The sequence below is a fragment of the Camelus bactrianus genome, chromosome 13 (genome assembly GCF_048773025.1).
Source record: "Camelus bactrianus isolate YW-2024 breed Bactrian camel chromosome 13, ASM4877302v1, whole genome shotgun sequence".
Taxonomy (NCBI): Eukaryota; Metazoa; Chordata; class Mammalia; order Artiodactyla; family Camelidae; genus Camelus; species Camelus bactrianus.
In genome coordinates this window covers 44828979-44843268 of record NC_133551.1, presented here as the reverse complement: position 1 = coordinate 44843268, position 14290 = coordinate 44828979, and the positions used below count along the sequence as shown (strand labels likewise).

General features: G+C 34.1%; 1 protein-coding gene across 7 annotated transcripts in view; it reads right to left on the bottom strand.

Moving 5' to 3' along the window:
- The window catches only part of SPATA6 (spermatogenesis associated 6), a 107312-nt gene that overhangs the window by 34608 nt on the left and 58414 nt on the right, over window positions 1-14290 (bottom strand). For 5 of the 7 annotated variants that reach the window (XM_045513820.2, XM_010951141.3, XM_074376519.1 and 2 more), the window contains 2 exons: window positions 6891-7075; window positions 2983-3082 (listed from right to left, as the gene is read on the bottom strand). The exons of 1 other annotated variant lie outside the window; for it this stretch is intronic. In XM_045513820.2, coding sequence (XP_045369776.2) covers window positions 2983-3082; window positions 6891-7075 — 285 coding nt within the window. The remainder of the gene's footprint in view (window positions 1-2982; window positions 3083-6890; window positions 7076-14290) is intronic. One more of the 7 variants, XM_010951149.3, reaches the window with a different exon arrangement.

The window sequence follows — 14290 nt, the reverse complement described above, 5'->3', positions numbered from 1 at the left end:
CAATCCATGAATATGGTATTTCTCTTCATTTAGTTCTATCTTCTTTTATTTCTTTCAGCAGTGTTTTTGTAGTTCTCATAATGCAGATCCTGCATTAGGTATAATCCTGTTATACCTAAGTAGTTTAATTTCTGGTGTTATTGTAAACTGTATGAATTTTCTTATTTAAAATTTCAATTGTTCATTGCTGGTATATAGGAAAAAATTACTTTTTTTGTATTCTGTGACATTGCTAAACTCACTTTTAGTTCTAGAAGCTTTTCTATAGCTCCTTTGGAATTTTCTATATAGATAACCATATTCTTTGCAAATAAAGTTTTGTTTCTTTCTTTCTAACCTATATGTCTTTTACTTATTTTTTTTGTATTTCTACATTATCTAAGACTCCCAGTATGACACTAAATGAATGATGAGAGGGGGGGCATGCTTGCCTTGTTTCTAAACTTAGGGGGAAAAGCATTCAGGCTTTCACCACTAAGGATAATGTCAGCTCTAAGTTTTTCAAAGATGTTGTTTATTAGGTTGAGGAAGTATCCTTCTACCTGAATTTTACTAAGTGTGTTTATCATGAAGAGAGTTGAATTTTGTTGGATACTTTTCCTGTGTCTATTGAAATGGCACTGAGAACAAATACATATTTAATCTGTTAATAGAATGAATTTACATTACAGTTCTGGAATGAGCCCATTTGATTATGATGTATTTTCATTTTTATATACTGTTGGATTTAATTTACTAGTATAATGTTAAGGATTTTTACATACATGTTCATGAGGGATTTTGGTCTGTATTTTTTTTATAAGGTCTGGTTTTGGCATTAGAGTACATGTTGATATCATAAGACAACCTGGGAAGTATTCTTTCTTCTATTTTCAGGAATGTGTAAGACCGGCATTATGTTTTCCATAAAGATTTGGTAGAATTCACCAGAGAAAACCTCTGGATTTAGGGTTTTCTTTTATGGAAGATTCTTAACTTTAAATTAAATTTATATAATAGGTATACAACCATTGAGATTATCTCTTCTTGAGTTAGCTTTGGTAGCTTATGTCTTTCAAGAAGTTCTTGAAAGTTGTCTTTCAGGAAGTTTCAAATAGTTTAACAGCAATATAAACCTAGCAGAATACAGGATTAGCAAACTAGAGGACATTTTAAAAGAAAGTAAACTAGAGAGCAAGTAACTAACAGTAACTCTGCAGTTTTTGCTTCTATCAGCCTCCTCCATTTTGCAGTCCAGCAGAACACAATTCAAGCACTTCTCTTTCACAGTTCACATCTCCTGGGCTATCATTCTCAGTCTGGCTCTAATAAAATTCTTTTCTATTCCTATTATAGATTGTTGATTATTTCCATTGACAAGACAAAACTTCTAAAAATGCTAATCAAAAAAGAAAAAAATGATAAATTGGATTCATTGGACTTAAGAAATTTCCTCAAAAGATATCATTAAGAAAATGAAATGGCACAGAGTGGAAAAAGAAAACTGCAAAACATATCTAAGAACTCATCTCAAGAATCTATATGGAACGCTTAACAAACCAAAATAGAGACAACTCAGCACAAAAATAGGCAAATAACTTGAACAAGTACTCACAAAAGAGGATATCCAAATAGTCAATAAACATACTTAATAGTTATAAGGAAACAGCAAGTTAAAACAATTGTGTGATAAACTACGTCTTACCTATCAAAATGCCAAAATGAAAATACACACACACACACACCCATCAAGTAGTTGTAAGGATGTGAAACAAATAGAACTCACACACATTGGTAGCGGGAGTGTAAACTATTAAAATCACTTGGAAAAGTCTTTGGCAGTATCTAGGAAAGCTGAGTATTTATACACCCAATGACTGAGCAGTTCCACTAGAGGGACAAACCCAAATCAAATATATACAGTGTTCCCCAAGGACACATGAGCTGCTCATAGCAGTACTGTAACAGCTCAAACCAAAAACAAACCCAAATGTCCATCAATAGAGGAACAAATAAACCAATGGTAGTATTTTTACACAATGAAGCACCATGCAGCAGCAAGAGTGAAGAACTGTATGACAAGATGTCTGCATTGCAAAAATGTCTGAATTGCAAAAACAAAGTGAAATAAGTCATGAAAAGAAAATGAAAAGACATGGTAGGATGTCATTTGTGGAAAGATCAAAATACGCAATACTAAGCTTGCTGTTAGAAGTGAGGACAATGTTAACTCTGGGAGCGGCAGCTGCTGGGACTATCTATCAGTATACCATATTTTGAAAACGAGTTTAATTTAAAAGCAATACGCATACAGAAACTTTCAACAGTACAAACTGAGGCCAATGTCACATAATCCAGTTATATCCCCAGGACCAAGCTTAGTGCCCAACATGATACATGATAAATAATTGTTTTTAAACTAATGACTAAAACTGGGACTCATACACAAAGTGAATGATAGACTGTAATTATTTCCTAGCTGTCATTCCTATGTATGTTTATTTGACTTTTCTCAGAAAGTATTCTCATGTTGATGTTCTCTAATATTAAACCTGATAAACCTGACCTGCTCTTTTCCTCTTTTAAGTATTTAATTAACATAAAAATAGCTGGGAAACTTCTTTAAAATACATATGTCTCATTCAACCATTTATAGCAAATCTATTTGCAGGAAATGGAATTGCTTTATACTGGGCCACAAAATAAGAGTTCTCATATTTTGAAGGCTGTGGAAAAAATTATCATAAAGTCACTACTTACTGATTCTTTATGAGATAGTTATCATTTACAGTTCACCTGATCTGTGTCAAACATTTTGCATAATGACTCAGGTCAAGCAGGAAGTTAGCTATGTTGCCTTTAGCAAAATCACTGACTTCCATCAAATGGAGCTTGTATTTTTTCTTTTCCTTCACAGTGATTAAATACTGTGAGGTTTAAGCATCTTGGGTGGTTTTCATGCCTAATTAAAAAAGCCTTCAAGAGAAAAATTTAGAAACTAACATATAAATGTCTTTGATGAGCCTGATGTGATTTCAAGACATTTTTTACCCGGTCATGGATCTCATCGCAGTTTGAAGGTGAACACCAATCAGAATGGAATCTGTAGGCATAAAAAACAAAGGTGACTTGTAGCCAGAGGGAGAGGAAAATAAATCTTTCCAAATGCCAGAAAGAAAGTCATTTTTTCCTTATCCATATGTGATAAAATATAAAGATTAGAATAATATATTTTCTTCCTTTGACCAAAGATAAGAGGCAGTATAAAATCAGGTACTGATTCTCAATTGTAGTATTAAGTCCTAACAATATATTAAATAAATAGCCTTAAAAATAAGGTTTGACATGCTTTTTGGAGAGCATATCTATTTATCTGACCATTTTAACAATTTCCATACATAATTCTTTAGAATTTTATCTCTAAATATATAGATTTTTTATATTAGAACAATGATTTCACATACAATACCTCTAAAATTGGTTCTCATTTTCCAGTAATTTAATCATATTTTCTTAAATATGGAAGAAACTCCTTTCTGCATACAGAAAAATAAAACTAATATGAAATGAAACAAAATGTTTACAATTGATGAAAATATTATTTGGAATCCAATATTGCTCTTATTCCTTTAGAATACCAGGGGAAATAAACATTGAATGATCCCGTCTCAGCACAGATGGTATCACTTCTGTAGTCTCTGCTATACGGTAAGTGTACTTAAAAATACATTGAACAATAAGAAAGAAAAATATGACTTAGAGTCTAGTCTTGGAATTAAAGATGTCAAAGAAGAAATAAAGCAACCATTCCTCTTTCTCATGCCCTTACCACACTGGAAACTAGCATTAGCATAATTAGGCTACTTTGTTTTATGCAAGTAATAATGAAAATTTCCAGGTCCATCTGATTATATATGAAGCGTTCTTGATAATTCCTTTGTAAAGGAATGAGTACTAAAATACTAATAGGTTGCTTAAAACTTTGCCTTTTTATCTTCCAGCTTGTTTTCACAAAGTAACAATTTTATACTTTTACACAAAGTATAAACTATTAAGCAAGATAAATGATTTATATAATCTGTTTAAAAGGATGCAATCAATAATGGATGATCATCTACATCTAAATTTCAATCTCCTGCATTTGTAAAAGGAAGTGTTACAGCATCTAGGAAAATATATTGGCAGACTTTGTTATTTGCTACATATGTAACACATCTAGAAAATCTGAGACCCAAATATGCAGCTCCAAGAGTATCTTTTCCATGATACTATGAGAGGATCCACTAGTCTGTGCTGTGGTATAAGAAATGATTGCCTAATAATCGAACTCCATTTACAAAAAGCAAGACCTAAGCATGACTGAAAAGAATATCAGCTCATTTTAAATTAGATTTGCTATTATTTCGTAGTCTGATTTTAGTAATAACTCTACAAGCTAATATAAATTATAAGTCATAATATTAATATTTATACTCTGAGAAGAAAACTGCTTCCGAAATGTAATACTTATAATCAAAATTGAACCCTCTTATTGTGCACTAACTCTGTCGGAGACATTCTTTAAATAGGCTTAAAGAAAAAGGGCCCTCACTATAAATAAAGAAATTCATTTGCTAAGAGTCACTGATAAAGTTTTCAAAAGTCTGCTTATACATATACACGATTAGGGAGTCAGTATTTTACAGCAATCTCAGAGGTAAACTTATTTAATTTTAATGAATATTTACCCAGATAAACTAGAGCTGTATGTTCTGTCATACTCCCAATTTTGCCTGGAACATACAATCTACATTTATATCAGTTTAAATTATTTATTGATTCCAAGGGATTATATAAATACCCTGAAAGTATATTTCTCAGTGGCCTAAAAGATAGATCAGAGAATGTCTTATATTTAAAGATGTGGCACTGAGTATGCTAAAAATACAAAATGTTTTTGTTCCTAGTAATATGTCTTAAAAACAAATTGATATATTTTACTCTCCTTTAGAGACTAGACTGAGATCTTTTTTTAGAAAATATCCTCAAAGTAGAGGTGAATGTAGAAAAGTTCACTTACCTTAGAACATACCCCAATAAAATTTTAAGTTATACTCAAAACTAAAATGCCATTATATCTTTTATTTTAAAAGTATCCCACACTTCCTCAAGTCACAGGGAAAATATGTAACATTGTTTAATATTTGAATCACTGATTTCCTTCTAGCAAAGAGCTTAACCACATCTACTGCCCAACATCAAAATAAATGTGTAAATGCTATCTACTCTAAACCATGCCCTGCAATGAAATATGAAAAAGGAAGAATTGACTTCAGCTATTCTCAATGAAGAATTTTTGGAAATAGCCTCAATGAAGAATTTAAAAACCTGCAAAGGACAGACTTTAAAAACTGGGACAAAATTATATACAAGGATAAAATAACACAAGACTAAAACTGACATTTTACTATAGTTGTAGACAATTGGAGAGTTCTGCAAAATATGCAAAAACGCAGAAAAATAAAACAATATTAATAAAAGTACATACAAGGAGATAAAGGTAAAAAAAATTCTTGAAAAACTACAGATATGGCAAAGAACCCAATCAAGAAAAACACAAGTGCTTAATTCTAAAAGTAAGTAAAAGGAGACCAACTGACTGACTGAACATCTGAGCAGACATGGAAATCAGAGACAGTTCCCTGATAATTGAGATGCAAGTTACCAGACTTCAGCAGAAAAACCCTCTTCAAGAACTTCTCTGGAACTTTTAAAGCCTACAGATACACATACACATAGACACATATCTCCCTATATAAACATATAGATACTTCTTTTTATCTATCTATCCATCTACCTACCTACCTACCTATCTGAACTTGATGATCTCCCTAGGCATGATTCTAATAGACTTGAAGCAACATTAATCAAAATTCCCTATCTCAGGATGAGAGTCTTCAGCATATACCCATTTCGAGTGTTCACAGCTTTAATGAGGAAACAGACAAATCTATCTGTTCAAAACAGGGATGTTTTAGTACAGTTTCCAGACTGACACATTCTTGTTTTGAATCATCAGTTCTGAGACGAACTTTTGATAGACTCTCTACAGCTCACTTAAACTTTGTCATTTATGTCTGATGGCCCTAATATGCCATAGGAATTTAGTGTGCTACTTGAGCTTTTTGATACCATCTGTAAAGATGGATTGTTTCCACGTGTTGATGGTATAACTCTTAGGTTTTCAAATTTCTATGAAATTTCTTAAATTCCCAGAGTTGGGTTTTTGGTTTTGCCTTTTTGTGTGTGTGATTTACAACAACTCTTGTTTTCTATGTTACTAACTGTGAGAAAGGCAAAGAATTTCCAATTTGGATTCAACAACAACAACAAAAGCAGATGAAGAGGAATTATTTCTTTCACATTCAAGTTATAGTAAGTGTCTAGCTTTGGTTGCCAAAGCATTTTTAGAGGGAAAGCTAGAATCTTTACATGGTTAAGATTCTCTTGGCAAGTTGGGGGTAAGTAACTTGAGGAAAATGGGTACCATCTACCAACAATATATATCTTCATTATTATCACTAAAAGGAAAGTGTAACCTATGGTATTTTTATGCAAAAACCATGACTATAATATTAAATCCCTATGGATCTACTAAAAACAAATTATCGCATACTCAATTTTTCACTTTGTGAACTATAATATTTAATTAGGGTTAAAGTGACCCTAATTAATAAACTCACACAGTTAATTAACTCATTTCAAGAGAATTGGGCTGGGGAAGGAGTATCTAACACTACATAATATGCAATATGTTCCAAAAAAAAATTAAACTAAGCCTCTTAAAATTACTTTATATGAATAACTGCTGCCTGTCTTTTTTAATGATGATTATTCAAAAATTTAGTACAGAAATAGAGGCTAAACATTACCTTTCCCTGAGAGAAGCTCGATTTAACACAGGGCTTGGAGAATGCTTCGGCACCGTTGAGGGTGCTGAATGAACAAGTAAGGTCCTGGCTGAATGCTGGGGCTTGCTACATGACCTTGAGCTCAAATATTCATCACACCTTTCCAAAGAGTCATCGAAGTCTCTCCCATGAGGTGTTCTGATAACCTGTTTAAAAATTACTTATGTACACACATGATATACATAGTCACATTTTATACATACACATACAACTTTTGTAAAAGTAAAAAACCCAAATATAATGCCAGAGCTATATTTGCAGGTAAATTTCAGAATGTAGCAATCATTATTACCATTGTATGATTAAATATTAATTACATCTGATTATTCATTCTACATGTCTAAAATTTATGTAACTTTATCAATTCTAAGGGCTTTTGAGTAGGAATGGAGTAAAGATAGGGCAGTATATATAAAACAAAGGACAAATACACATAAACTAATGATAGCCTAGTTTAGCTGTGAGACCAAACAGAATTCTAGCCCTAGTACTCATTCATTGTTTCACAGTAAACCAAGAGAGATAAATTAATAAACCCCTACCCTTGTAGAACTTATAGTCTAGTAAAAATTTACATTCTAATAAGGAGAGCTAGAGTTACACACACACACACCAAGATAAATAGGTAAAATATATAGTATGTCAAAGGATGGCAAATGCCATGGGAAGGAAATAAAATACCATAGGTGGGGTAGGAGAAGTGTATAGGGAAGGATAGTCAGTGGGGACTTCACAGAGAAGATTGTTCTTGTAAAGATCTAAGAAGTAACTGCCTGACAACCCTAGTAAAGACCACAAGACCTAAGTCATGGGGACATCTGTGGGAAGCACATTCCAGAAAAAAGAGAAAAATAAATACAAAGATACTGCAGGTGGGAGAGGGGGCATGCTTGGTATATTAGAAATAGCAGGAAAGCCAACAGGGCTAGACTGACCAGTAGAAAATGAAGTAAAAAAGGAAGATTTTAAGGATTTAGTCTTCTATTCTGAATAGAGAAAAGAAAAAAAAATGTTTTTTTAAATAAGATCTCCTTGGTTACTGTGTTAAAAACAGCCTATAGTTCCCTGTGCTATATAGTATAACTTACAGTAACTTATGGTGAAAAAGAATATGAAAATGAATATATGTATGTTCACGTATGATTGAAGCATTATGCTGTACACCAGAAACTGACATTGTAAACTGACTATACTTCAACAAATAAATACATATGTGTGTGTGTGTGTATATATATATATGTATATGTATATACAAAAGGGAAAAAAAAAAAACAGAAGAGCCCATAGTGGGACCAAGGGCAGAGGCAAGTAAATCAGCTAGGAAACTATTACAACAAAATATGGGAAAGGATGGCAGCTTGACTCTGAGTGGTAACAATGGAGGTGAAAAGTGATCAGATTCAGAAGTCATCTGGAAGATACAGCAAACAGGATTTGCCGATAGACTGTCAATGATAATATCCAAGTTTTTTGGTCAGATCAACTGAAAGAACTGAGTTTGTCTGAATTAATTATACCCTTCCAACTAGATGATAGAAGAGTAAGATATTAGGAGTCTGGTTTTGGATATGTTGACCTTCAAATATCTATCAATCATCCAAACTATTAGAGTTAAGGAGAAGAGTACAAGTTAAAGATATAAATTGGTGATTACCAGGGTCTAAATGGTATTTAAAGACATGGCACTAGGTGGTATCACCAAGGAAGTGAGTGTAATTAGAAAACATCTGACAGCTGAGCCCTGGGAATGCCCCACTGTTTGGAGGCTGGGAAGATGAGAAGGGGACAGGCTGAGGAATGGCCAGACAAAGAGGGGAAGAAAGAGGGAATGTGTTGTTCTAAAAGTCAATTAAATAATGTATTTCAAGCGAGGAGAGTGACTGGGTCAAGTATTGCTGATAGATCAAGGTAGAAAGGACTAGAATGGACCTTTGGGTTTTACCAATAGGGAGGTCACCATTAATATCAATAAGAGTAGCTTTGGTGGAGTGATAGGACTGATAATCTAGAGTTGAGTTCAAGAAAGAATGAGGGAAAGGAATTGCATTTATATAACAAATACTTAACTTCCAGTCACCATGTTTTGTTGAGACTACAACAGTGAACGCAAAAAAAGTCCCTGCCTTTATGAGCTTCTGTCCTAGCAATTACTATTCACTAAATATTTGACCTTTCAGAAGGTCAATTTGACCTTCAATCTTTCTCAGATTTATTTCCCTCATATGTAAAACAGGGTTAGCAATAGCTATTTTATAGACCTTCCATCATTTATTTAAAGTATCTTGCAGAATGTCTAGATGTATGAATTAGTCACACTACAAAATATAAGTCATTTATTATTAAAACACCACTCCAACACAGCTTTTTGCTTCAACACTACGACAGTTTTCATGGCTTTCCAGAATTACAGCAACATATGGTGAGTCAGCAGTCAGCTGGGAGAATCAAGCTTTCATCCCAGAACCAAGCAGCATGTGATTCAAATGACTCAGTTACAGTCCCAAATAACTGACCAAGAAATGTCACACAGATTGAATAAAAAAAAAAAAAAAAACTGAAAAATGCTCTACCATTTGCTGTTCACAGAGACAAAGTAAAAACATAGTGAATGTCAAAAACACGATCAAAGAGGTCCATGATCAACAAAGATAAGTGTATATGTTGAGATGGACAGCAAAGGTTGTTTTGATGTTTCTAGAATTATACCCAAATATGAGCCACTTGGCTTATAGTAGATTATTTTCTCTTCATTAATTTCAATGCCAATTGAATCATGTTGACTGGTAGACCACTTCATTTTTTGTTTACTAAAATTTCTCCCCAAACTAGTCAGTAGTGGTTTAAATAAAGCCTCTTTTAGGTGACTACAACTGAGCTTTTCTCTATCAGAATATTCACTGAGCACGGTAAGGTATAGCTCAGTGGTAGAGTGCATGCTTAGCATGCACTGAGGTCCTGGGTTCAATCCCCAGTACCTCCATTAAAAAATAAATAAATACACAAACAAATTAATTTTGAAAAAGGAATATTCACAGAGAATGTCTTGAACAACATGTTAACTAACACACAGATCTAAAGAGGTGAACTCACAATCCAGATGAGACGGGTATTAACACAGAGAAAACTGACAGTGAGATATGCTAAGCAGCAAACACCCCCTAATGACAATGTCTGCAGAATGAAGTTTAAAGACTTCTAATGGTCTAAATGGTGGAGGTCTCATGGAGGAGGTGGGATTGGAATCAAGGCTATCAGTAGAGAAAAGGGGAGAAAGGGCATTCCAAGTGGAGGAAGAGGCACAAGGAAAGATAAACAATGACTACAATCACTTGGCTATCTGTGTAGGAAAGTAATCAGAGAGAATAGCATAGAGGTAGAGAGGGGCACACTATAGAGAAACTTGAGTGCTGTAACTCAATACTATCTGACATTTATCAAGCATCTTCTACGTATAAAGTACTGAGCAAGGTAGGAGACAGTAATCACAGATAAATATAACAGGAGACCTCAAAGAAATTACAATCCAGAATGAGAGACATGAAAAAACAAGTAATGATAAAACAATGAGTAATGAAATTAGAACTAAATAGATATGCAATAAGTAATTGCTCAATGGGAACATAGCTGAGATGTATTCCTTCCATAGAATTAGAGTAAATACTTGTTTTGGAAAGTTTTATGCCCAAATGGGGGAATGGAAAGTACAATAAAGGGTGAGTCTTTGATAAGAATCCACTTCAAACTTTCAACCCTAAATCTTAGCTTAAGAAACGCTTTCATAGGCTCTTACGAGTTTTCCATAGGTTGCTTATCCACTTCCAAAACACCAAATGGAATATTATCTCTTTGATTACAGAAGAATTACATTTCTTGGATGACTCCTCAAGAACACTGGCTTAGGGTCCAAGACCTAAGTTCAAATCCCTGCTTGTTATGTGCCCTGAGAAAGTGATTTACTCTAAGTTTTAGTTTTCTTATCTGTAAACTGGGGAAGTAATCTTACAGGTTTGCTACAAAAAATAAACAAGAAAAAATTAACAAAAACACAAAGCAGAGGGCTTAAGTTTATTTCCTCTGTTTCCTGCAATCTTCATATTTCAGCATAGTTTTTTTATATTTGAAATAGCTCTTTAAATGTCTTTTCTAAGATGTCAGAAATGTAACAATTCCAATATTGCAAATGTTGACATGCATCAAGAAATAATCTAATATTTTTAAACCAATCTGAAACTGTTACAGGTCGAAAAGAAAATTTCATACACTAAATTCATTGTAATTAATAAATGTAATTATGTGAATGACATACTTTTCAAATATGTGATATACAATGGTTTGGTTATACCATACTTATGAAATAAGATTCCTGAAAAGTCGCTCATACGATAAGTTGATAAATTAAATTATATTGATGGCCATAAAATTTTTATATTTACAGGAACTTCAAGGTCAAATTAATGGAAAAGGAAATTAACCACTAAGTATAAACAGGAACCAAGAAATTCACTTAGCCAACAAATATTTATTGAAAGTCCTTTTAGTGCCTGGTACTACACACTGTGCTTTAAAATTTCTCCTTTGTCATGGGACACAAAACTTAAGAAGTAAATAAAAATAATTCTAATGGAATTTCCTGGGAAGTAGTTGAGAATGAAGGCTATAGGAGAGAAATGCAGTAGGTACTACCTACAGGATAGTAAGAACAAAGTGTGCTTCTGATTCAAAAGGCAGAGAAGCAGATACTGGCAACTGAGATCAGTTTCTCAGTTTTGCTGAGGACACTCCTTTTGAATCAACTCAATAGATGCTGGAAAAAGTATTCAATAATATCCAACATCCACCCATAATTTTAAAAATATATTTTTTGTAAACAAGGAATTTCAAAGGGAACTTCCTTAACTTGCTAAAGGATATTTTACAAAAATCTCCTGCAAATAACATTCATAGGTGTGAAACCTTCAACACAATCTTATCAAACACAGGATCAAGACAAGAATGCACACAGTATTAGTGTATGCTGCAGCATATCAGGCTGCAAATTATGTTTGAAAATTAATGGCTTAAAATAATAAAGGTTCATTTCTCCCTCTACTTTATGGTAATATAGGTTAGCAAGAGATCACACTTCACAAAATTGCCCAAGGACCCACGCTGTTGAGACAGGCTGAACAACTTATAGCTGCACCATCTAGAACATGAGGCCTCACTGTCACTGTAACAAGAGAGAGTTCATATCAATTCTATGCTTCACCTTGGAAAGGAGCCACATAATTTCCATGCACAGCCCATTGGCTGGAACTAGGCCTCACAAACCTGCAAGAGGCCTTGAAAATATGGGCAAGAACATGAATAATAAGCAACATAATCTCTGCCACATCCCCATCCACTATCCATCCACTTTTATTTGACAATGTATTGAAGATCTGAGTAAGTCAAGATAAATAATTTGAAAGGCAGAATAAAACTCATTCTTTGTAGATGATACGGTATCCTCTACTAAAAAGTTCAAGAATATCTAGGACAAGAATGTTATACAAAAATCTATTTCAAACCTATACATCAATAAAACACACAAAAATGTAATTTTTACATAAAACACTCTTTATAATGGGAATCAAAACTGTAAGATTTCTGGGAAGAAACTTAACAATGCGTAACACATTAATGAAAAAGCGTATATAACTTTAGTAGACATGTGAGAACTGAAACCACCACATTCACATGGATTAACTAACAGAACAAAGAACTGAGGCCCACCTACCTCAACATGACTTTACCATGAGTTTCAGGAAATTCTTGCCAGGATAATAATGCTATAAACCAGTAAGTATCTTCATTATTTGCTTCCGAACCTTCCCATAAACCATTTACCTGAACAACAGTCTGTTCAATCATCAATTAGCTCCCTTCTTAAAACAACAGATTCTTAATCTGGGTAAACAGCTCCCTTCTCAGGACAAGAAATCACTCAGCTGGACAAATCCATTCCTTATCCAATACCTGTTTACTTGTCAAGATTTGCTTTAAGACCCTGACCTTTGGGTCCATTAATCCTAAATTTTAAATCAGAAGCTTTGCCAATTAGATTCCCTCATTAAAAGGCTTACCTTAAAACACTGGAGCCCAGAGCCCCAAACCCTATGAGTATCTACCCATAACCTTTCAGCGAGTTACTAAGACTGTGAAGGTGGTGCTCTCCCTTACTGCATTCTGTCATAAACTCAGCTTTGCTTGACATCATCAGATTATTCAGTAATTGTGGTAGTCTTTCAGTGAGCTGGCAATTGACAATCCTGGAAGTCCAATAAGATCCACCACCACCGACCCCCCCGCCCCACCGCTGCCCCAGCTAACTGAGACTCTCAACTTAGAAACTACTCTTTCCTGTGGGACTTCTTGGGCCTCCCTCCTTGGGGGGTCTCTCTGACCACAATAGCGAGTGAAGTGAATCTTGGTGTTGAGTCTGGACTCGATTTCCTTTTCATAAAGTTCCCAAATGCTGAGTTACTTTGTCTTGTTGGAATGTAGAACTCTTCACTATCTGGTCAGATTTAAAAGCTAAACCAGTGTGAATCTGTCATATTACTGACAATACTAATATATCTCTCTCCGTCTTTGTCACTTTTTGCTGTGAGTCTGTAAGGGGAAGTTCATAAAGAAGTGAACAGGCATAAGCTACTGAAGCCACCCTCGGGCCAGGCCCAAGGACTGATAGGTTCAGGTGTTCTTATCATACCTGAATCCTTAGTAAAAATTCTGCTCTGGGTCACTTGTCAGAATATCATGAAAACTGTCCTCAGTTTCTAATTTTTTTTCCATGGTGGGGGAAAAAACCTCTGGAAGAAATTGCTACCAAACCTTCCATCTTCCTAGATTTGTCAGGTTGCCAATTTTAAGACATCAACCTAGTTTGGAGCCAAAGATACAAGGTGTACAAATTTTGACCAACATTGCCAGACTCTTATGCCTGTATTTCAGGTTAGGTCCATGCTCCCTCAAAGAAAGATTGAATCTTCACACATGTATTTACACTATAACTTTAAATGTGTACTGGTAGCTCCAAACAAAATGATTTCACCAAGCATTTTAGAATGACAGTGGCTGCTTTGGAGGATTTTTTATATGAACAAAACTGTTCATTTGAAAGATGCCTTAGAACAAAAAGGAGCAAAATCCCACACATCCAGTGGTCTGTACTTAACAGGCAGAACAAAAATTCCAAAAAATTTTTCAGAGTCCAAAAATTGCTTCCTTAAAAGGTTTGCTGGCTAAGGCAAAATTTTTAAATGTGAAAATTTAAAACTATGTCTCATTTAGATACCCCCACACTCCATTGCAAGAAGCAGCCTTTATCCTGCTGTTTC